At 31.5% G+C, this 23,716-nt stretch overlaps 1 protein-coding gene across 3 annotated transcripts in view; it reads right to left on the bottom strand.

Annotated features, from left to right (window-relative positions):
- The window catches only part of LOC134693974 (mannose-1-phosphate guanyltransferase alpha-A-like), a 78,361-nt gene extending 55,104 nt beyond the window's left edge, over positions 1–23,257 (bottom strand). Inside the window, exons 1-12 of one of the 3 annotated variants that reach the window (XM_063554956.1) lie at positions 23,164–23,257; positions 21,036–21,133; positions 20,298–20,401; positions 19,607–19,799; positions 19,017–19,076; positions 17,936–18,066; positions 15,793–15,822; positions 13,147–13,275; positions 6,558–6,702; positions 5,082–5,174; positions 3,942–4,113; positions 993–1,705 (exon numbers count right to left, since the gene is read on the bottom strand). In XM_063554956.1, coding sequence (XP_063411026.1) covers positions 1,605–1,705; positions 3,942–4,113; positions 5,082–5,174; positions 6,558–6,702; positions 13,147–13,275; positions 15,793–15,822; positions 17,936–18,066; positions 19,017–19,076; positions 19,607–19,799; positions 20,298–20,401; positions 21,036–21,133; positions 23,164–23,203 — 1,296 coding nt within the window. In that variant the 5' untranslated portion in view covers positions 23,204–23,257 and the 3' untranslated portion in view covers positions 993–1,604. Of the gene's footprint in view, positions 1–992; positions 1,706–3,941; positions 4,114–5,081; positions 5,175–6,557; positions 6,703–13,146; positions 13,276–15,792; positions 15,823–17,935; positions 18,067–19,016; positions 19,077–19,606; positions 19,800–20,297; positions 20,402–21,035; positions 21,134–23,163 lie in introns of those variants that run through there. The other 2 variants (XM_063554957.1, XM_063554958.1) reach the window with 2 other exon arrangements.
- Between the last annotated feature and the right edge of the window lie 459 nt (positions 23,258–23,716).

Raw genomic sequence — 23,716 nt, 5'->3', positions numbered from 1 at the left:
AATGTCCCACGCACTATCATTTTCCATGTTCAGTGGACTGTGAAATTGGGCAAAACTTTGATTTGCCATTCAAATTAAAAAGATCATATCATAGGAAACATGAGTACTAAGTTGCAAGTTGATTGAACTTCATCTTCATCAAAAACTATCTTGACCAAAAACTTAAACCTGAACTTTGCCCTATCATTTTCTTTGTTCATTGGACTTTGAAATTGGGGTCAAAACTTTAATTTGGCATTAAATTAAAAGGAACATATCATGCGGAACATGTGTTCTACGTTTCAAGTTGATTGGACTTCAACTTCATCCAATACTACCTTGACCAAAAACTGTAACCAGAAGAAGAACAGTTGGAAGAACAGTCGGACGGACTAATGAAAGGACAGACACACAGAACAGAAAATAAAATGCACAACTACTATCTTAGGTGGGGCATAAACATTCTTAAGGGGAGCAAAAGTTATTCCCTTGAAATACAAGGACAGACGTGTAAGATATTGGTTAAATATATAAATTAATACAGAATGAAATGATGGTTGCCTCTCAAACTTGTCCCAGAAATTTTTTTATATCTGTTACATCAACTTTGAGTGTTCAACAAACCACATGTTTTTTTAAAGTTTATGTCATTTTGGTCTTTTGTAGAAAGTTGTCTCATTGGAAATCATACCACATCTTCTTTTTTATATTGTATGTGTTTTCCTAAAATTGCTGCCCAGGAAAGAAAATGGACAATATCTGTATAATGCTTATTTGCTTTCTTACTTCCCTGTACGACAGTGGTGACTACAAAACTAATCAAAGTACTGAAGTACTGAACATCAGAGACCGCAAGTGGATGGTCTGACAAGCACTTGTCTCAGGAAAAAAAATCACATCTTTATACCTGAAAGTGGTGAGATTATGAATTTTAATGTGCATATTGTTAAGTGTTTACTTTTCTACATTGGTTAGAGGTATAGGAGGAGGGTTGAGATCTCACATACATTCTGTATCATAGGAAGACTGACACTTTTGAATGTGAATTAAAGTCATGACCATCTAATGGTCAATATTTGAGCACTACAGCTCAGGTAGATTTTGCTTTGACCACCCATCGACAGTGGGAGTGGGCACCAGGTGGGCAAAATTTCTAGTTTGTCCACTCTTCCCACCCATAGGAGTGGGCATGCAATTTCTTTTGTTTTATCAAAAGACTTGCAAAAACAATCAATTGAAAATAGCAGATAAGCGTTTGTAATCAATATTTTTACAAAAAAGAGATTATAGTGGAGTGGGCACCGGTGGGCTGGTGGAAAAAGCAAAATCTACCCCAGCTGTGTTAACATACATTGACATAACTTCTAATTATATATAATTATAACTTAAAATTTACTGTTGTGAACTTGAGTGTCTCAGTAATGTCTCTATCACAAATATTTGATTGGTCAAATTGTGAAATTCAACTTTAAGAATGCATTTTTTTCACTCAATATTAAAAAATAGTCACACATTCCAATATGTTCATGCATTGCACTTTTCCACAATGATCTGGTATAATACAAGTTTCAGTCTAATTTGAGTTATCTCCCTTCTACTGTAAAATCACAATTTATATCACTATATTATAAGATGATCTGGTTTTTGTAACTCCCACTTAGAGATTTATCTGGTAAAACAATGGAATTTAAGATCACTACTTCTGATGGTATTTGCACATTAGAACCTGAAATGGAAAAAATTACATATCATATATGTTATCAATCAATACAAAAGAAAATAATTCAAAGTAAATAAATTGGGAGTATGTCGATAAAATAAGCATCAACTTCAGTTAGATAACAACAAGAATGTGTCCACAGTACACGGATGCGCCACTCGCACTATCATTTTCTATGTTTACTGGACCGTGAAATTGGAAGAAATTCTCTAATTTGGCATAAAAATTAGAATGATCTTATCAAAGGGAACATGTATACTAAGTTTCAAATTGATTGGACTTCAACTTCATCAAAAACTACCTTGACCAAAAACTTTAACCTGAAGTGTAACAGACTGACGAATGAACAGACGGACGGACGGACGGACAGACGAACAAACGGACAAACAGACGCACAGACCAGAAAACATAATGCCCTCTCCTATCGTAGGTGGGGCATAAAAATGAAAAATTAAACAATTATTCCATTTAGAAATTATCAAAATTCTATAGCAGTAAAAGTAAGGCCACCAAAATTCAAACTTGATCTATGCATGATTTGCCATAAAAAGCATTATGTATACATTTTCTAAGTTCATAATATTTGGTTGAGGCAATTTAACAAAAATTAGATCTAACAGAAACCAATTTTGGGATGTATGGACAGACAGACTGAAAAGGATAAAACTTAATGTGGCGGGGCATAAGAATATTTAAAGTAGGCTAACCAGACAATCAGGACAAAAATCATAAAATCATAGATCCCAATCTGCACTTAATAATTGTAAATATAGCTGCTTCACAAACCATCCCTCTTTTGGGGAGATTAATATTATTCATAGATGTTCTGTTTCCTTTACGTACTAGATAGAAACATAACTTGGGAATGTTGCAGTGGAATTGAATTATAAGGAAGACCCAAAGAGAAGGTAGGGGTAGAACATAATTTTTAAAAGTATAAGTTTAAATTCTTTGAAGTTTGGGACATATAAATGTTGAAAATATTCCACACAGCCTGATGTTTTGACCCTTGAATGTAAAGGTAGTGCATATCAACTTTCCATTCTAGGATATAGTTTGTTTACCAAACTTCATAGTATAAGTGGCACAGTTTAAGCCATAAAGAGGTTCCTATGGGAAATTGCATTGTCTATATATACAGAAATACAACCTATAATATATTTTAATAGTAACATTTTATCCTTTTTTGTATCCCTTATTCAAATTGGCTAGGTTTTGGATTTGTCTTTTAGGCCAGATTCAAAGTGAAAAAGTTCCAAGTATTTCCATTAGAATCGAAATGCTCTATATTTATTTTAACATCAGTAGTCATCATGCTTAGTGTAAATACTTCAATAATCCTGATGCCTTATACTAAAATATAATACAAAACAATACTGTAAATTCAGAATCATTGTGATGATTTTATTGTTGCAAAAAATGCGACAGGGTTATAATCCCAATAATTTGAACTCGCATTTTTATATGAATCAAACAGGATTTTTCTGACTATTGCAAAAATTCAAATCGCATTTAAGTCTAAAATGAAAAAAAACAATAATAAATGCACACAAATATTTCTGAATTTACAGTATACAATATACTTTATTTTGAAACACTCAGACACATATTTAAATGCATGTGTAACAAGAGGCAAAACACATAATGATATTTGGGTTTCTACAACATAATCATTATTCATATAATTTAGAGTATAATTACAATATTTTAACTAATTTCTAAATAAACAGTGAAAAGTTATTTATTTATAACTTTGATATTGCAAAATGAAAGCAGTCCTTCTAAGCATATTGAGAAATGCAGGAATATTCTGAAATGTTTAACCCTGCAATATGTTTGTATCTGTCCCAAGTCAGGAGCCTCTGGCCTTTGTTAGTCTTGTATTTTCTTTAAATTTAGTTCATTTATATGTTTTGGAGTTAAGTGTGACGTCCATTTTCCCTGAACTTGTACATAATTTTCTTTAGGGGCCAGCTGAGGACCCCCCCCCCCCCTCATTGTCGGATTTTCTCTTGAGGACTCATTGGTGGCCTTTGGCTGTTGTCTGCTCTTTGGTCGGATTGTTGTCACTTTGACAAATTCCCCCTTTTCATTCTCAATCTTATGAAATATGTATATTTCTTATATTTTTACAATTTACCCAAGTTAAAAGAGCAAACATCATGATACAAAAAATTATTCATTAATTAAATCTGTACTGGCTTTGAAATTCTATGTTATTCTGAATCACAGTTAGACTTACCTATTACTGTAATTGAAGGATTTAGTTTTCCATCATTTGTAAATATAGATGTCACTTCTATTTTGGCGAATGGTTTATTTGGATTTGGGTCATTAGGTGTACCTTCTACTCTTGTCCAACTACCAACAACTGCATTCCAACCAATTATACTATACAATACACAAGAATGATCCTGTACAAAAAAAGAAAAAAAACATTGCAAAATTTATTTCTTCTAATTGCATACATTTTTAAACTAAAAAAACAAAATCAAAAGTCTGTAAACATGGACAACATTTCAGGAGCCTCTGGCCTTTGTTAGTCTTGTATGATTTTTAATTTTAGTTTCTTGTGTATAATTCGGAGTTTAGTATGACGTCAACTGTACCTAAGTATACATATTTTTTACGGGGCCAGCTGAAGGACACCTACGGATGAGGGAGTTTTTCGCTACATTGAAGACCCATTGGTGGCCTTCGTCTGTTGTCTGCTCTATGGTCGGGTTGTTGTGGCTTTGACAAATTCCCCAATTCTTTTCTCAATTTTATTCATCTGGCTCCTAATAACAACAATAAATGTGAAAACACAATATAGGATAATATTAAAAACAAGAATGTGTCCATAGTACACTGATGCCCTACTCGCATTATCATTTTCTATGTTCAGTGGACCAGGAAATTGGGGTCAAAAGTCTAATTTGGCAATTAAATTAGAAAGATCATATTATAGGGAACATGTGTACTAAGTTTGAAGTTGATTGGACTTCAACTTCATCAAAATCTACCTTGACCAAAAACTTTAACCTGAAACGTGCACTATCATTTTCTATGTTCAGTGGACCGTGAATTTGGGGTCAAAAGTCTAATTTGGCAATCAAATTAGAAAGATAATATTATAGGGAACATGTGTACTAAGTTTGAAGTTAATTGGACTTCAACTTCATTAAAAACTACCTTGACCAAAAAATTTAACCTGAACGAACGAAAGAACGGACGGACGGACGGAAGGACGGACTCACAGACCAGAAAACATAATGCCCCTCTACTATCGTAGGTGGGGCATAAAAATATATTATTATATATTAATCTCTTGACATTTGACTTTAAAAGACATAATTTCGTCCTATTTCATTTTAAATTTTAGCTCTACAGTATGTCCTACCTGTAAAGTGGCTCCCTCTAACACAATTGATTCTCTAACTCTTACACCTTCACCAATGTTGGCATACTTTCCAATGGATACATTTGGTCCAAGCTATAAAAAATATTTTTTTTTAGGTAAAGGTTACTTTAGAAGAATTTGTTATATTTTATCTAGGTCCATTTTGGTCAATCTATTCATCCCTGGTTTTTTTTTTGCTAGGTCCCTTTTGGTCAATCTATTCAACCCTGTTTTTTTTTATCTAGGTCCCTTTTGGTCAATCTATTCATCCCTTTTTTTTTTTTATCTAGGTCCATTTTGGTCAATCTATTCATCCATGTTTTTTTTTATCTAGGTCCATTTTGGTCATTCTATTCATCCCTGTTTTTTTCTTATCTAGGTCCCTTTTGGTCAATCTATTCATCCCTGTTTTTTTTTATCTAGGTCCATTTTGGTCAATCTATTCATCCCTGGGTTTTTTTCTAGGTCCATTTTGGTCATTCTATTCATCCCTGGTTTTTTTTTATCTAGGTCCCTTTTGGTCAATCTATTCATCCCTGTTTTTTTTTTTATCTAGGTCCCTTTTGGTCAATCTTTTCATCCCTGTTTTTTTTTATCTAGGTCCATTTTGGTCAATCTATGCATCCCTTGTTTTTTTATCTAGGTCCATTTTGGTCATTTTATTCATCCCTGTTTTTTTTTATCTAGGTCCCTTTTGGTCAATCTATTCATCCCTGTTTTTTTTTTTCTTGGTCCCTTTTGGTCAATCTATTCACCCCTGTTTTATTTTATCTAGGTCCCCTTTGGTCAATCTATTTATCCCTGTTTTTTTTTATCTAGGTCCCTTTTGGTCAATCTATTCATCCCTGTTTGTTTTTTTTATCTAGGTCCCTTTTGGTCAATCTATTTATCCCTGTTTTTTTTTTATCTAGGTCCATTTTGGTCAATCTATTCATCCCTGTTTTTTTTCTAGGTCCATTTTGGTCATTCTATTCATCCCTGTTTTTTTTTATCTAGGTCCATTTTGGTCAATCTATTCATCCCTGTTTTTTTTATCTAGGTCCATTTTGGTCATTTTACACATCCCTGTTTTTTTAATCTAGGTCCCTTTTGGTCAATCTATTCATCCCTGTTGTTTTTTTTATCTAGGTCCTTTTTGGTCAATCTATTCATCCCTGTTTTTTTTTTTTGTAATCTAGGTCCATTTTGGTCAATCTATTCATCCCTGTTTTTTTTTTATCTAGGTCCGTTTTGGTCATTTTATTCATCCCTGGTTTTTTTTCTAGGTCCCTTTTGGTCAATCTATTCATCCCTGGTTTTTTTTTATCTAGGTCCATTTTGGTCATTCTATTCATCCCTGTTTTTTTTTATCTAGGTCCCTTTTGGTCAATCTATTCATCCCTGTTTTTTTATATAGATCCCTTTTGGTCAATCTATTTCTACGAACACATTGATAATGAAATATTTCAGTAACAGGACCCAGTGCTTTAATCTTACCACAGCTGTAGGGTGGATCTGGGCTGTAGGATGTATTGTTACATCTCCAATTATCTTTGGTTTCCCCTCACCATTAGTTGCTAATCTGTCTTTATGTGTTGTTTGGTATATAGCTAAATAATGTCTGTTTGCATAAATTGCTGCCCTGAAAAACAATTCAAAAACATTTTTAAATTAAAAGAACGTAGAGCGGTGAAAAAAATCCACTCCTTGATTAAAAATATGTACAATACATATTATTACTTATTATTTTTTTTTCCAGCTCACAGATAGTGATATATTTATTCATATACTTTGTTGCAGAGGGTTTAAGAAAAGCTGTTTTCTAAATCAGGCAATATTAAACAAGAGGCTGTCACAACGACAGCAAACCGGATTTATTAGCATTTATTTGTGTCCTGGCAATATCACAAGAACCATTACTGATGATTGGTGAAAGTGAATATCGTCAATATCAAATTTGACCTCTATATTGTCATCAGTATCAACATATTAAAATTTGAAAAGCTTGAAGAATGGTTCATGAGTAAATACAACAACTTGAATGGAAACAACATTTTACGATCTTTCAAGAACCATAACTCCTGAACGGTAAAAGTCAAAATCATTATTGAACTTGACCTCTATTTTGTTATCAGTAACAACATATTAAAATTTGAAAAGCTTTAGTAGAACAGTTCATGCGTAAATGCACAGACAAGACTGGGAACGCCATTTTATGATCTTTCAAGAACCATAACTACTGAACGGTAAAAGTCAAAATCATCATTATTAAACTTGACCTCTTTTTTGTCATCAGTAACAACATATTAGAATTTGAAAAGCTTTGGTTGAATGGTTCATGAGAAAATGAACAGACACGACTGGAAACACCATTTTTCAATCTTTCAAGAACCCTAACTCCTGAACGGTAAAGGTCAAAATTGTCATTATTGAACTTGACCTCCATTTTGTCACCAGTAACAACATATTAAAATTTGGGAAGCTTTGGTAGAACAGTTCATGCATAAATGCATGGACATGACTGGGAACGCCATTTTATGATCTTTCAAGAACCATAACTACTGAACGGTAAAAGTCAAAATCATCATTATTAAACTTGACCTCTTTTTTGTCATCAGTAACAACATATTAGAATTTGAAAAGCTTTGGTTGAATGGTTCATGAGAAAATGCACGGACACGACTGGAAACACCATTTTTCAATCTTTCAAGAACCATAACTCCTGAACGGTAAAAGTCAAAATCGTCATTATTGAACTTGACCTCCATTTTGTCACCAGTAACAACATATTAAAATTTGGGAAGCTTTGGTAGAACAGTTCATGCGTAAATGTACGGACACAACTAGAAACGTCATTTTTTAATCTTTCAAGAACCATAACTCCTGAACGGTAAATCGCCATTATTGAACTTGACCTTCATTTAGTTGTCAGTAATAACATATTAAAATTAAAAAAAGCTTTGGTTGAACAATTCATGAGTTAATGCACGGACAAAATTTGATTGCCGCCCGCCGAGCATCTCTAAATCAATAACCGATATTTTTGTCACAAAAATCAGGTTAATAAGAATTAACAAGAGGCTCTCAAGAGCCTGAATCGCTCACCTTAATTCTTTTGGTTAAATTTCTCATCAATGATTATTTTGGCTTTTCAATTTATTTAAATGTTCTTTGGATCGTCCTATTTTCTTCAAAAGCAAAAAAAAAATCATTTTCTCCTATGTTCTATTTTAGCCATAGGAGCTATGTGTCTTGACATACATGGAAATAAGTATAAAATTTATACTAGATACTCTGAAACTCATTTAACCTAAGTTTGGCTGAAATTGATACAGCAGTTTCAAGAAGATTTTTTAAAGTAAGTCAACATGATGAACAAATTGTGAAAAAAGTCTTTGAAGGGCAATAACTCCTTAAGGGGTCAATTGACAATTTTCGTCAAATTGACTTATTTGTAGATCTTACTTTGCTGAACATTATTGCTGTTTACAGTTTATCTCTATCTATGATAATATTCGAGATAATAACCAAAAACAGCAAAATGTCCTTAAAATTATCAATTCAGGGGCAGCAACCCAACAACAGGTTGTCTGATTCATCTGAAAATTTCAGGGCGGATAGATCTTGACCTGATAAACAATATTATCCTGTCAGATTTGCTCTAAATGCTTTGGTTTTTGAGTTATAAGCCATAAACTGCATTTGACCCCTATGTTCTATTTTTATCAATGGCAACCATGTTTGTTGATAGATCAAAACTTTGGATACAATTTATAAACTAGACCCCCTTAGGAACATTCAGTTAAAGTTTGGAAGTATTTGGCTCAGTAGTTTCAGAGGAGAAGATTTTTGTAGAAGATTACTAAGATTTACGAAAAATGGTTAAAAATTGACTACAAAGGGCAATAACTCCTAAAGGGGTCAACTGACCATTTTGGTCATGCTGACTTATTTGTAAATCTTACTTTGCTGAACATTATTGCTGTTTACTGTTTATCTCTTTCTATAATAATATTCAAGATAATATAAATAACCAAAAACAGCAAAATTTCCATAAAATTACCAATTCAGGGGCAGCAACCCAACAACAAGTTGTCTGATTCATCTAAAAATTTCAGGGCAGATAGATCTTGACCTGATAAACAATTTTACCCCATGTCAGATTTGATCTAAATGCTTTGGTTTTTGAGTTATAAGCCAAAAACTGTATTTGACCCCTATGTTCTCTTTTTAGCAACGGCGACCATGTTTGTTGATAGATCAAAACTTTGGATACAATTTATTAACTAAATATCCTAAGGAACATTCAGTTAAAGTTTGGAAGTATTTGGTCCAGTAGTTTCAGAGGAGAAGATTTTTGTAAAAGATTACTAAGATTTACAAATAATGGTTAAAAATTGACTGTAGAGGGCAATAACTCCTAATGGGGTCAACTGATTTTTTTTGATCATGTTGACTTATTTGTAAATCTTACTTTGCTGAACATTATTGCTGTTTACTGTTTATCTCTATCTATAATAATATTCATGATAATAACCAAAAACAGCAAAATTTCCATAAAATTACCAATTCAGGGGCAGCAACCCAACAACGAGTTGTCTGATTCATCTAAAAATTTCAGGGCAGATAGATCTTGACCTGATAAACAATTTTACCCCTGTCAGATTTGATCTAAATGCTTTGGTTTTTGAGTTATAAGCCAAAAACTGTATTTGACCCCAATGTTCTATTTTTAGCAATGGCGACCATGTTTGTTGATAGATCAAAACTTTGGATACAATTTATTAACTAAATACCCTAAGGAACATTCAGTTAAAGTTTGGAAGTATTTGGTCCAGTAGTTTCAGAGGAGAAGATTTTTGTAAAAAATTACTAAGATTTACAAAAAATGGTTAAAAATTGACTGTAAAGGGCAATAACTCCTAATGGGGTCAACTGATTTTTTTCGATCATGTTGACTTATTTGTAAATCTTACTTTGCTGAACATTATTGCTGTTTACTGTTTATCTCTATCTATAATAATATTCAAGATAATAACCAAAAACAGCAAAATTTCCTTAAAATTACCAATTCAGGGGCAGCAACCCAACAACAGGTTGTCTGATTCATCTGAAAATTTCAGGGCAGATAGATCTTCACCTGATAAACAATATTACCCCATGTCAGATTTGCTCTAAATGCTTTGGTTTTTGAGTTATAAGCCAAAAACTGCATTTTACCCCTATGTTCTATTTTTAGCAATGGCGACCATGTTTGTTGATAGATCAAAACTTCGGATACAATTTATAAACTAGATACCCTAAGGAACATTCAGTTAAAGTTTGAAAGTATTTAGCCCAGTAGTTTCAGAGGAGAAGATTCTTGAAATAGTTTACGAAGACAGACGACGACGACAGACGACGACGACAGACGACGGACACCAAGTGATGGCATAAGCTAACTTGGCCCTTCGGGCCAGGTGAGCTAAAAAACAGTTTTATAATTACTGCAATGTCAAGAGAACATAACAAGAGGCTCTCAAGAGCCTGAATCGCTCACATTAATTCTTTTGGTTAAATCTCTCATCAATGATTATTTTGGCTTTTCAATTTATTTAAATGTTTTTTGGATCGTCCTATTTTCTTCAAAAGCCAAAAAAAATAATCATTTTCTCCTATGTTCTATTTTAGCCATAGCAAGCTATGTTTCTTGACATACAAGGAAATAAAATATAAAATTTATACTAGATACTCTGAAACTCATTTAGCCTAAGTTTGGCTGAAATTGATACAGCAGTTTCAAAGGAGAAGATTTTTTAAAGTAAGTCAACATGATGAACAAATTGCGAAAAAAGTCCTTAAAGGGCAATAACTCCTTAAGGCGTCAATTGACAATTTTGGTCAAATTGACTTAATTGAAGAAATTACTTTGCTGAACATCATTGCTGTTTACAGTTTATTTCTATCTATAATTATATTCAAGATAATAAACAAAAACAGCAAAATTTCCTTAAAATTATCAATTCAGGGGCAGCAACCCAACAACAGGTTGTCTGATTCATCTGAAAATTTCAGGGCAGATACATAGTAGATCTTGACCTGATAAACAATATAACCCCACGTCAGATTTGCTCTAAATGCTTTGGTTTTTGAGTTATAAGCCAAAAACTGCATTTGACCCCTATGTTCTATTTTTAGCAATGGCGACCATGTTTGTTGATAGATCATAACTTCGGATACAATTTACAAACTAGATACCCTAAGGAACATTCAATTACAGTTTGGAAGTATTTGGCCCAGTAGTTTCAGAGGAGAAGAATTTTGTAAAAGATTTTTAAGTTTTACGAAAAATGGTGAAAAATTGACTATAAAGGGCAATAACTCCTAAAGGGGTCAACTGACCATTTCCATCATTTGTCTTATTTGTAAATCTTACTTTGCTGAACATTATTGCTGTTTACAGTTTATCTCTATCTATAATAATATTCAAGTTAATAACCAAAAACAGCAAAATTACCTTAAATTATCAATTCAGGGGCAGCAACCCAACAACAGGTTGTCTTATCCATCTGAAAATTTCAAGGCAGATAGATCTTCACCTGATAAACAATTTTACCCATGTCAGATTTGCTCTAAATGCTTTGGTTTTTGAGTTATAAGCCAAAAACTGCATTGGACCCCTATGTTCTATTTTTAGCAATGGCGACCATGTTTGTTGATAGATCATAACTTCGGATACAATTTACAAACAAGATACCCTAAGGAACATTCAGTTTAAGTTTGAAAGTATTTTGCCCAGTAGTTTCAGAGGAAAAGATTTTTGTAAAAGATTACTAAGATTTACGAAAAATTGTTAAAAATTGACTATAAAGGGCAATAACTCCTAAAGGGATCAACTGACCATTTCCGTCATGTTGACTTATTTGTAAATCTTACTTTGCTGAACATTATTCCTGTTTACAGTTTATCTCTATCTATAATAATATTCGAGATAATAACCAAAAACAGCAAAATGTCCTTAAAATTATCAATTCAGGGGCAGCAACCCAACAACAGGTTGTCTGATTCATCTGAAAATTTCAGGGCAGATAGATCTTGACCTGATAAACAATATTATCCTGTCAGATTTGCTCTAATTGGTTTTTGAGTTATAAGCCAAAAACTGCATTTGACCCCTATGTTCTATTTTTAGCAATGGCGACCATGTTTGTTGATAGATCAAAACTTCGGATACAATTTATAAATTATATACCCTAAGGAACATTCAGTTAAAGTTTGAAAGTATTTAGCCCAGTAGTTTCAGAGGAGAAGATTCTTGAAATAGTTTACGACGACAGACGACGGACGACGGACGACAGACGACGGACGACGACGGACGCCAAGTGATGGCATAAGCTCACTTGTCCCTTCGGGACAGGTGAGCTAAAAATGAAATTATATAATGAAAATATTTATTCAATCTGATTAAAATATTGAACCTAGTTTCATCCTTTGCTCACAATGATCTATAAAAACATGGTTCTATTTTCTGTTCTGGTAATTTTTAAATCAACTAAATAAACTAATTTCTGCCTCCAAATTTAACATGTGCATGTGTAGCAATATAACCACACTTGATGATCCTGAAGGGTTTTTAAATCAGAAATTATAATAGACCATTGTCAGAACAGTGTAAGCCAAAGCGTGGACACAGAAATGTATATATCTATCAAATTAATCCCTATGAAAGTTTTCTGCCACACTGTCTTTGATAATTGTTTGTCTTTTGACAGGCAGACAATTGAATGAATTAGAATTGCATTTTATATATGTCCATACAAATTTAAATCCCAATGAATGCAAGTATTACTGAATTCACAGTAATTGGTACTGAATTCATTAACTACTGTGGATTCATTATGATTCATTGGATACCAATTTTCCTGGGTTTGTGGGTTCAGGTGAACCACATATTCATTTTTCTTACAAATTAAACATTTTCAATAGGCTTTGTACTCAGAAATAAGCAAACCACGAATTCAAATATCTACGAAAATAAAAGTTTTCCTCAATCCACATAAATAAATGAATCCACAGTAATTAGAAATATTTACTTTCTCCCACTTACCCTGTAGATTTAATTTGACTCCAGAAACGTTTTGTATCATAAACAAACAGCTTCCCTGAACTGGCTAAAGGTACAAAAATATCCTGCTCTAATCTTATTACCTCACTCGTGGATACATTTGGATCAAAACTGAAAGTAGAAAATGAAAGTTTTTTATGTATAGCTGCTGACCACAATATTTGAATAACATAATATTAACATATTGTTTCATTTGAGTCCAACAATTTTCTCTATAAATATAACAATGAGTAATGTGGTCCAAAATAAAAATAAAAACTTAAATTTGTAAAATACTTCGACAACAAATGACAAATATATGATAATTTTACTTCTGAGATCAAACATAGGGCATAAGCACTTTTTTTAAAGAACTAGGATTCTGAAATTCTCACTTAGCAGAAATATATCATAGTTCAACCTATTTTTCAAAAACAAAGCTGCTTATAGTTGAAGGCAGTAGAGTTAATGTTGTAACCACCTAAGTCATTTGATCTCTGTGTGAAAGTAGTCTCTTTGGAATTCATACCATATCAAGGTAAAGTCAAATTATTTCAATGCTCACATAGCTAAACTGGGATAAGGGCTCTTCAAAAGAATTACAATCTAATTTTACAAATAAAAGCTTTTAAGAGGACAGTCTTCTAAGCAGTACATGCTTCACTACATACAAGCAATGAGGAGTATTGCATGAACTGTACCATGGTCACCTAGCAACTTCAAACAAAAGCATTGATAACCTATTCCAAGATTGGCATATATATTGTTATAGTAAAACCAAGCATCACATTGTAATAGCATATATACATACAACAATTTGTAAAATTTCAAGAATAATTTAAATTGGTATTCATAAAATATAATTCTTTTTTCTGACACCTTGATTGTTTACATAGTCACCTTCATTCTACAGGTTAGAAAATTGGACAGATTATATAAATGTAAAGATTTCACAGTAAAAACAAATGGCCATATCAGTATTTTAATAAAATTAATGACAGGAAGTCATTTTGACATCAATTCAAAATAAATTGATACAGGAAAATTATCTATTCTGTACATGAATGACAATAAGCTTTAAAATTTTTAATTAGCTGTTGTTGTTTTTTCAGTTTGCAAGTGAAACAAACAGTTGTCAGATATCATATTGAATCAAAATGAAAATTTAGCAGTAAACTAATTAAAGTTTTTACTGTGAATCAGGGAAAAGGAGGTAACTGAAACAAAAACAAAAAAACGTAAAATATAAATCAACTGTATTAATTCTGCTTCAACATATGTACTCTTCATGCTTACCAGTTAGTAAAATATAATTTAACAATAACGGTACAAACACTGATGAATCAGTTACACAGATTTGAAAAATACTATTGAAAAGTCACCAGTTCAAACATCAAAATATATAAAAGTACTCTTGTCCAATTCAAAACTAAACATGTTGCTAAGATTAATTAATTTTCAGGTTTTTATACAGGTTTGCAAACAGTGCTCTATAACTATTAACTTTGACCTATATTAATGGCTTTCTTTTATAAGTTGTGACTTGGATGAAGAGTTATCTCATTGGCACTCATATCATATCTTATGTCTGTATTTGTATCTATAAAACATCTTATATTAATCCCATGTTCAGTTTATTAAAAGATGAGTGGATAAAAGTACAATCTCACTGTCTGATCTTCAAGCAGATTATCACTTTTCAATGGTATTTCTAAACATGGTGTACTTATTATATAAACTGGGTAAAATCAGTTTAAGCAAGATACATTTTTGCAGCCAACAAGACATCAAATTGAATTGAAAAAGGTGAATATATATCAACAGTGACAATACAGTCACCTTATATACAACATGTAAACAAAGCAAGATCATGCAAAATTGGAGAAGCATGCTCTTCTTAAATGAACCAATTACATTAGATCATATTCTGCATGTACTTGTTACCGAAAACAGTCTAGACTTGCATACAGTCATATTATTTTCGACAGGCATATGGGACATGATAACACTTACTGTATATACAGCTGTGCTGGTGTTCTAACATTTCATTTAGATGCATGTATTGTTTTATAAGACAATTGGGTAAATGTGATTTCTATACTAGCATTACTTTAAATATAAAAAAAACATTTAACAAATTGATATACTCACTTTTTAGCTCTGAAAAATATCTATTTATTTTGAAATATTTTTTTATTTTTTTATTAACATATTCTTCCTGTAGATGACAATGACTGAAGGGACAAGTTGAAAATAGTTTCAACATGTTTTAAACTCTTTACAATTCATTTACTTGAATTTTAACAAGCTCTGAATAGAGAGAAGGACAAAAGACAGAAAAATGAAACCAAAGATGTTCATTCTTATGTATTTTCTTAAAACTTTTTATTATTGAAAAATTAAAATAACTTCCCCTGCAAAAACAAACAACTTATCAACATTAATTAAAAAGAAAAAACAATACGAAATAATCTTCAACATTGATTTTTTTCTGAATTTTTTCTACTTATACAGGCATTATTAAAATTCACTTTAAGAATTGTATAGAGATCAGCTAATCTTAAATTGATGCCAACATTCCTACAATATATTCTATTTCTACACAAAGATACGAAAACAAAACAAAAGACAACATGCTAAAAGTTTTACCCAAAAACGTCAAATCTTCCTTCTTTGCAACTGAAGACAAAATAAACTAAAGTCAGATCTTGAATTACAAAAAAATTATATATCAGAAATGAAAGATAGAAATTGTTGAAAGTTAATAGCAGTGTTTTCCCCAGAATTTAATTTTTTTCAAATAGCACGGTAGAAATTAACATAGCACTGGTTTTCCAAAAAAATAAAGCACCATGGCCCCTATACATTCTATTATAAAATCATCCAAAATAGCAGAAAATATACCACCATAGTATCATGGTGATTTAAGGCCCTGGGGAGAACACTGTTTATAGAGAACCTCAAGCTATGAGATTTTGTTTTAATCAAAAGATATAGGTAGCCTAACCTCAAGATTCATTCTTGTTAAAATATGCATAGCTTAACATCAGATAATCAATTCATCTTTTGAATTAAAATTGACATTAAGGGAATATTGTGGATTCATTTATTTCTCTGTGTACAAATAGTCGTAGATTTAGAAAAAAAGTATTTTCATTGGCATCTGATTTTGTGGTTTTATCATAGTCTGCAAACACATGATTGTATAAATATATGTCTATAGATAATTTTTAGTTGTTTGTACTTCATTGAGAATTGAAATTCAAAGATTATTTTTAAAACAAATCAAAATGATATCCACTGACAAATGATCCAAAGTTTATAAATAACATTAGAATATATGAACTTAGCTTAAAATTTTCCTTTCTTTAACCATTTTCTCCAGTTTGATGCAGTCAAAACATGTAGAAACAAACACAGTATTTCCCATCTGGGGAATTTTATATGTTAGAAAAAATAAAATTTTCATTAAACTCTTTACTTGTCTGTCTAATAAGTTTAAGTTATTTGTTATTTGTTTGCCCTGCCAACTTTTTCAAAATGCCAATGGGGGTTTTGCTTGCAAGATAGCGGTCATAGTCCCAAAAAACCATCAAGGTACCTTCAAATACATTTTAAAGTTGTTGTTTGGCTTCTTCATACTTTTATAAGCTTAATGTCATTTTTAAATTAATTGTTTTGTTTAAAATTGTGGACAAATTTGCTCTTTCAACATTTCAATTTTGGAGCCTTCATAGGGGCAATCCCTCGCAAATATGGCCAGTTGGCAGGTATGTTCTAGACAGTTACATTTTTGTAATATACCATTTTATTTTGGTGTTCTTATAACATTATTTAAGACAAACATTAAAATTCCTGTACCCAACATACATATCACTAAGTTCTTTTTACCTTGTTGAAATATTTACCCCATAACTGTAAATGTTCTATATAGTTGCTGTCATGTAAAATTGATACCCATTTTTTCATCACAATGATATACCGGTATTAATAAGCTATCAATCAATAGATATAGGAAGATGTGGTGTGAGTGCCAATGAGACAACTCTTCATTTTCAGAAGATTTTATTTCGTAGATAAATGTGTTTGCATTTGGTAGACTGAAAATCTGTTATCCAAACGAAAGGGTCAAATTAACATGACAGCAACTATATAAAGACTACAGAAAACAGGAAAAAGAACTTACAAATATGGGTTCTGGACACAGGATATTAAAAAGTCAAATCACAAAAATACAGAACCCAAAATTCAAAACTAAGAGTCTTTAATCAAATGGCAGAATCAAAAGCTAAACCATATCTAAAATAAAAAATGGATAACAAACTTCATAAAAGTCTGTGATAAAAAAATGGACAATTTTCCATGAAATACTATATAGCTGTGTAGATATTACTATATTTGGTCATTATAGAACTTTACGGCTGTGTTTGCTACTTCTACTTTTGACAGAAGTTTGGAATGCTGTAAACCAACTGACCTTTACAAACATTTTTGTGACCTTGGCAAATAGAAAAACCCAATTATAAATCTTCACAAATGATATAAACTATGATCTTCTCTTATATGTTGCTATTAATGCACAAAATTATCCCTACTAATGTAAAATATCATTACTTATGCACTTAAATGTCGGAAAATTGCCTAGATAGGGCTAAATGCCAAATAAGTATGTGTGAAAATAAGTTGGTTTACAGTATTTCATAGATATATTTCAGAAAGTAAGCTAATAATATATAATGAGAGAATGGTGTTCCACTAAGGCTTGTAATGTACTTCTTATATTTTACCATACCTGTATTTACTATCTAAATTCTGTTTAAAAATATGTTCTAACGGCTGGAAAATCTCCGGTGAGAACAGGTACACACCACCATTGATTGTAGTACTAATGTAGGTTTCTGGTTTCTCTACGTAATGTAATACCTAAAAAATAAATTTATAGCTACAATTCATTATAATTAAGTTCCCTACACCCCACCACTGGTTTCTCTACATAATGTAATACCTATAAAATAAATTTATAGCTACAATTCATTATTATTGAGTTTCCTACACCCCACCTTTGATTGTAGTACTAATGTAGGTCTCGAGTTTCTCTAAGTAATGTAATACCTAAAAAATAAATTAAAGCTTGTGATGTTGGTGTTGCTGTTCCTTTAAACATCAAGTATTTAGTATACTGTAAATTCAGAAATTATTTCGTGCATTTATTTTGTGATTATGGTCATCTGAGACTTAAATGCAATATGAATTTTTACGATCCTGCTTAATTCATATAAAATATTTTAAAACGCAAGTTTAAATTATTGCGTTTACATCTCTGTCGAAATTTTTTGCAATAATAAAAACCTCGCAATAATTTCTAAATTTACAGTATATATTATGTATTTTTCAAATCAAGACAGAACTTTGAAAATAGTCTTATTTTTAAAACTAATAGGAAATTCAAACACAAACAATAGGACCAGTAATTCTAATTATAAAATTGATACCTTGGAGATTATTATCACTTCATGCTTTCTTATTAATATATTCCCTACAATTTCTTATCATTGAGTTTCCTACACCCTATCTATAATTGTTCATGTAGTACTAATGTATGTTTCTGGTTTCTGTACATAATGTAATACCTATAAAATAAATTTAAAAACTTGTGGTGTCTGTGTTGCTGTTCCTTTCAACATCAAGTATTCAAAATATTTTTGTTTAAATCATTGACAGAGCTGACAAAATAGTCTCATTTTCAAAACTAATAGGATTATCACTTCATGCTTTCTATATAATTGTCTTTGTAGAAAGGACAGGTTAAAAAATATTAACTAGAGTCCAGAACACATTGTACTGACTACAATTTATTATTATTGAGTTCCTACCTCATGTGTGTCTTTATTTTCTACAATACAACCATAATTCAGGGACTGTTGTCTTGTAGCCTGTCAAAAAAGATTTTTTTTTTTTATTTTCATGTATGAATTACTCTATACATGTATAACAAACACTCTGAAAAAATGGTGGAGTTAAATCAGCAGGTGCTTTTGACTTTTGACTAGGATGACAATTTTCCTGCTGAAGATATTTCGGCTTCCTCCACTATACAAACTAACCTCCATAAAACAGCCAATAATGCTGCAATTGTTTGAATCAGCAGTTTTATTTGCAGATATATATACATGTATACATATGTATAGTCATCTCATTATCTTTATATGAAGAAAACCTGAAGTCATCTGAAGCAAAATTATATGAGACGTCCCATGTCATATTTTACATCAATAAAATATTCTTTGTCATGTTCGTGTTTCTGGGTTAATATGAAATAGATATTAGAATTAAATGGAAGTTTGTTTGCATATAATTATACATTACATTTACCTATGGGTTTGCAAATAAAAATACTCCAATAAAAGCGCCATATGCATGGATATATAATATTTTTTGATAAAAAAAGTATAAAATGGTTTACCTCTATGCCTAGGATGGTACAATATGATCCTTTCACTCTTTTTCTATGTGCCTGTAACATTTCTTTTAAAGGGAAATCTCCACACACATCGGAATTCATGACAAAGAAATAATCTGGTTGCCCTGCCAAAATCTGGTCCCGAAAGTGATAAAGACCACCTGCTGTACCAAGAGCTGTGTACTCCTGTAAATATCTAAAAAAAAAAAAAAAAAAAGTAGATAATAATCATTTAAACAAAAAATTCCTGAATTTACAAAATCTTTATTTGATACATTGTATCTAAATCATTGATTTTGTTTTCAAACAAAATACTTGTTTAGGAATTTTACTTTATAAATTTTTCTTTTAAAATTGAATATGTGTGTAAGACATGTAAGAGTCTGAAATATACTTTAGGACTTCAAAAGTCAAAGTCTTTACCTCTACCAAGGAAAGTGATAGACAAAAAATTGATAGTTTTCTTTTTTATAAATTCAGGATGTATTTAAGTGAGATTTTTTTAATTTGTGTCAAATATTCAGACTGCTTGGTTTTTTTTGTCCTACAAAACAGAATAAAATATTTTGCCCCATAACACCCATTTTTCTTTTCATATAAAGACATAAAAATGTGTTATATTATAGACATATTCTAATATGATTTTGAATGTTGATATTTCTAGAATTTTATATATCTAAAAACAGTATCAAACCTGATTTGAATTTTGAATTCCATCTGTGCTGAATTAATAAATCTTGTGAGGGCATCGTTTGGCTGGAAAAATCCAATTAATATAACCTCCTTAATGTCTGGTACCTAGAAAAGAAATTAAAACAAAGGTAGAAAAAAGTGTTGACACAGAGATATGTCTTGTCAATATGTAACCTTCCCTTTGATTGAGAGGCAAATGTTAAAAACAAAATAGCAAGATAGTGAAAACCTATCATATCTATATATAGATATATATATATGTACATAAGCAAAAAATTTGGGAGTGACTTCATACAAAATTTAAAACAAAGAGACAAAATATTTTAAAAGGTTGATATTTTTCACATGTAGAGAAAACAGTCATGATAGAAGAAAGTGTTTAAAGCAATACAAGTTCAATTCTTGTTAAGTCCAGTTAACCAAATAAAATAGTATTATTGAAAAAAGGGTCGTTTTGGCATTCTACAATGTTAAAATAACAGCAAAAAGAATATTTGCCCGGACTGTATCTTCCCAGGAAATAGCTGCCTATTCAAAATCTTGTATCGTCCTGATGTGAAATTTTTATAAACATGAAGACTTAAAAACATCTGATAGAATTTCTCTTTGCCATCAAAAGAAAGGGATGCTTATAAATTAAGCCGACCTAGCTACACACTGTCCCTACCTTTAGGTAAGGTTTCGACAAACCGATATATATCATTATGATCGTACATGTAGTACATTAGGACTGACTCACCTTACTGCAAGCTTCTATATGATGATAAATAACAGGAAAGCCCGCTACAGGAAACAAAGGTTTGGCCAACTCCAGTGATAGAGGTCGGAATCTGGTACCTAAATAAAGCAGATAAACAAATGTTACTATTAAGTTAACAATTTTAATACACTTTACAGTTCTTGTATCTTATCTATTCTAATCTTTATCATGTTTATGTATTAATCAACAAAGTACTTGTTTAAAGCTTGCTTTTTGTGGTACATGTATATGGCCTTCATGGGGTTTGTTTGAGGTTGCATCACTTTTTCACCAGCATGTGATGATGATTAATTTGGACATCACAGCCTTTCTGTTTGACAACACATTAGACCTTACTGACCTTACTGTTACAAGAGAGCATGAATTTCTTTACCATGTTCACAAAAGTGCTTCTTCTTCTCTGTTATGTGTGTGAATCAAACTCAGAGCTCTGAGTTACACCAATAAATGCACACCAACAAAGGAAAAGTGATTGGGCCAAATTAAAAAAAATGCATGTTTCCTATTACGGTACCTACATTGTACCCTATTTATAAGAAAATTACAGATAAATAAACAGGTACAATATTTTAACAAAATTTCCTTCTAGATACTAGCTCTTAAACATAAACATGATAAACAAGCTTCTGTTTGGTACAAATCAAGGATAGTTTACTGAACTGTAGACTAGAGACAGTAGAGAAGCGGATAGAAAGGAAATACATGTAGCTGCAGAACTGTAACTCTTATGGTTCTTTTTTTATATTTTTTGGATAAAATAGTATAAGAAAGTTATTAAAATTTTTTAAAATTTAACCTCAGTGTGAATGTATTGTTTCCGAACAGAAAAACGAAGTCCATTTATAAGTAAAATGCAGAAATAATGGAATTTTATTTTTACCAAATTTAATTCTGGATACTATCTCATGATCAGAAACCAGCTTCTGTCCACAATTGGTACAATTCCAGGATAGTTTAAGAAAGTAATTAAAATTTCAAAAACTTTTACCACAGTGAATATTTGTGGAAGCTCAGAAGGGTTCTCACTAAGGCATGTCCATGAGTCCTGGACTCATCAAAATCTGTCTGTACTCACCATTTTCGAAACTGGTGAGTCCACCATCAAAATTTAAATATTTTGTATAAATTGAACACAGTTAAACACAAATATCATCATTTTATAGCAAAAGTTTAAAAATGATCTGAATTTTAATGTAATTTCATTACTCTGTTAGGCCATGGAGACTAATATATTACATTATAATGCAATAAAATATTTTCTTCTTGCTGTTGGACTCATCATGTCAGACCAAAAATTATGATTCCCTGGACTTGCCTTCAAAAATCCTTAGTGAGAACCCTGAGCTGCAGCAGACAGGATGTAGGATCGATTGCTATGTCTGGCTTTTTCGACTAAAGTAGAAGGCTTGACAAAAATAATTCATACAGACTGCATCCAATTTCACAGATAATAGCAGCATTATATGGAGTTTTCGTCCCCAATAACAATAAAAAAATCAATAATAAAAAAAAAAATCGGGAAAATTATCTTTTCTAAAAATTTTCCTTGTACTAATTACTTTTAGTGCTTTATAATGGCTATTGTATGAATGTTAGTTTATCTGCATTGTATGTGCTTATGACTTATGTGACAGTAAATTTGGTCTGGTAGTAAAATTTGTCCGCCAGACTTGTACATGTTGTATGCTAGTTAATGATGAAATTCATGTTTATTTTGCATGATGTGCTTTATGTTTTATGTGTTTTATGAATTGTGCTTGTCTTATATGTATGTCAGATAAAAGCTCTTCAGAGATGATGTTGTATTGTTATATGTATAACCGACTTTAAATAAATCTTTTATGCTTATTTTTATATGCTGACAACTATTTCACTTCTATCCCACAGGCACTTGTTTCTGTCAATGTGGGGTTTACTATCCATACCAGTACAAAAAGTTTTTTTTTTGTACTGGTATGGATAGTAAACCCCAAATTGACCTGTTGACAGAAACAAGTGCCTGTGTTCTATCCGCTTCTGTCTACTGTCTCTAGACTACAGTTCAAAGGCAATTTAAAAAAAAAATTATTATTGAGACAACTGCTTTGTAAATGCTTATGATATTTACCTTTGATCGGACCACCGATCAATATGATTGCTTTCAGCATTATTAGTAAACAAAAATTCAAGTAAATAAATTGTTGTCGTGTCAGAAACCGGAAGTTTGGATACCACATATACAATCTGGTTGCATCCGGATAAATTTCAGTTTCCGGAAAATAACAAACTTCACGTAATGATTTAACTTCACGTAATGAATTAACTTTTAGTCAATTCATTATTAGTTTTAATTAACTCCCTTGTGAATAATTTCTGTTGTGGAGGTGTTCCTCAGTAAATACAGGCACAGTACCAAACGACTGGAGAGAGGCCTTGGTCACACCAGTTTTCAAAAAGGGAGCAAAATCTAAACCTGAATACTACAGGCCCATCTCTCTAACCTGTATCCTTAGTAAATCGGTAAATCACTAGAACATATAATTGTATCATCCATAATGAAACGTCTAGACATTTACGATTTACTATACCCACTGCAGCATGGTTTTAGATCAAAAGTTAGCTGTGAAACACAACTTTTAACTTTTACACAGCAAATACTTGATTATATTGCAAACGGTAAA

This window comes from Mytilus trossulus, chromosome 13, assembly GCF_036588685.1.
Source record: "Mytilus trossulus isolate FHL-02 chromosome 13, PNRI_Mtr1.1.1.hap1, whole genome shotgun sequence".
Lineage (NCBI taxonomy): Eukaryota > Metazoa > Mollusca > Bivalvia > Mytilida > Mytilidae > Mytilus > Mytilus trossulus.
Note: the sequence above shows the minus strand (reverse complement) of the source record. Positions and strands in the feature narration are given on the sequence as shown.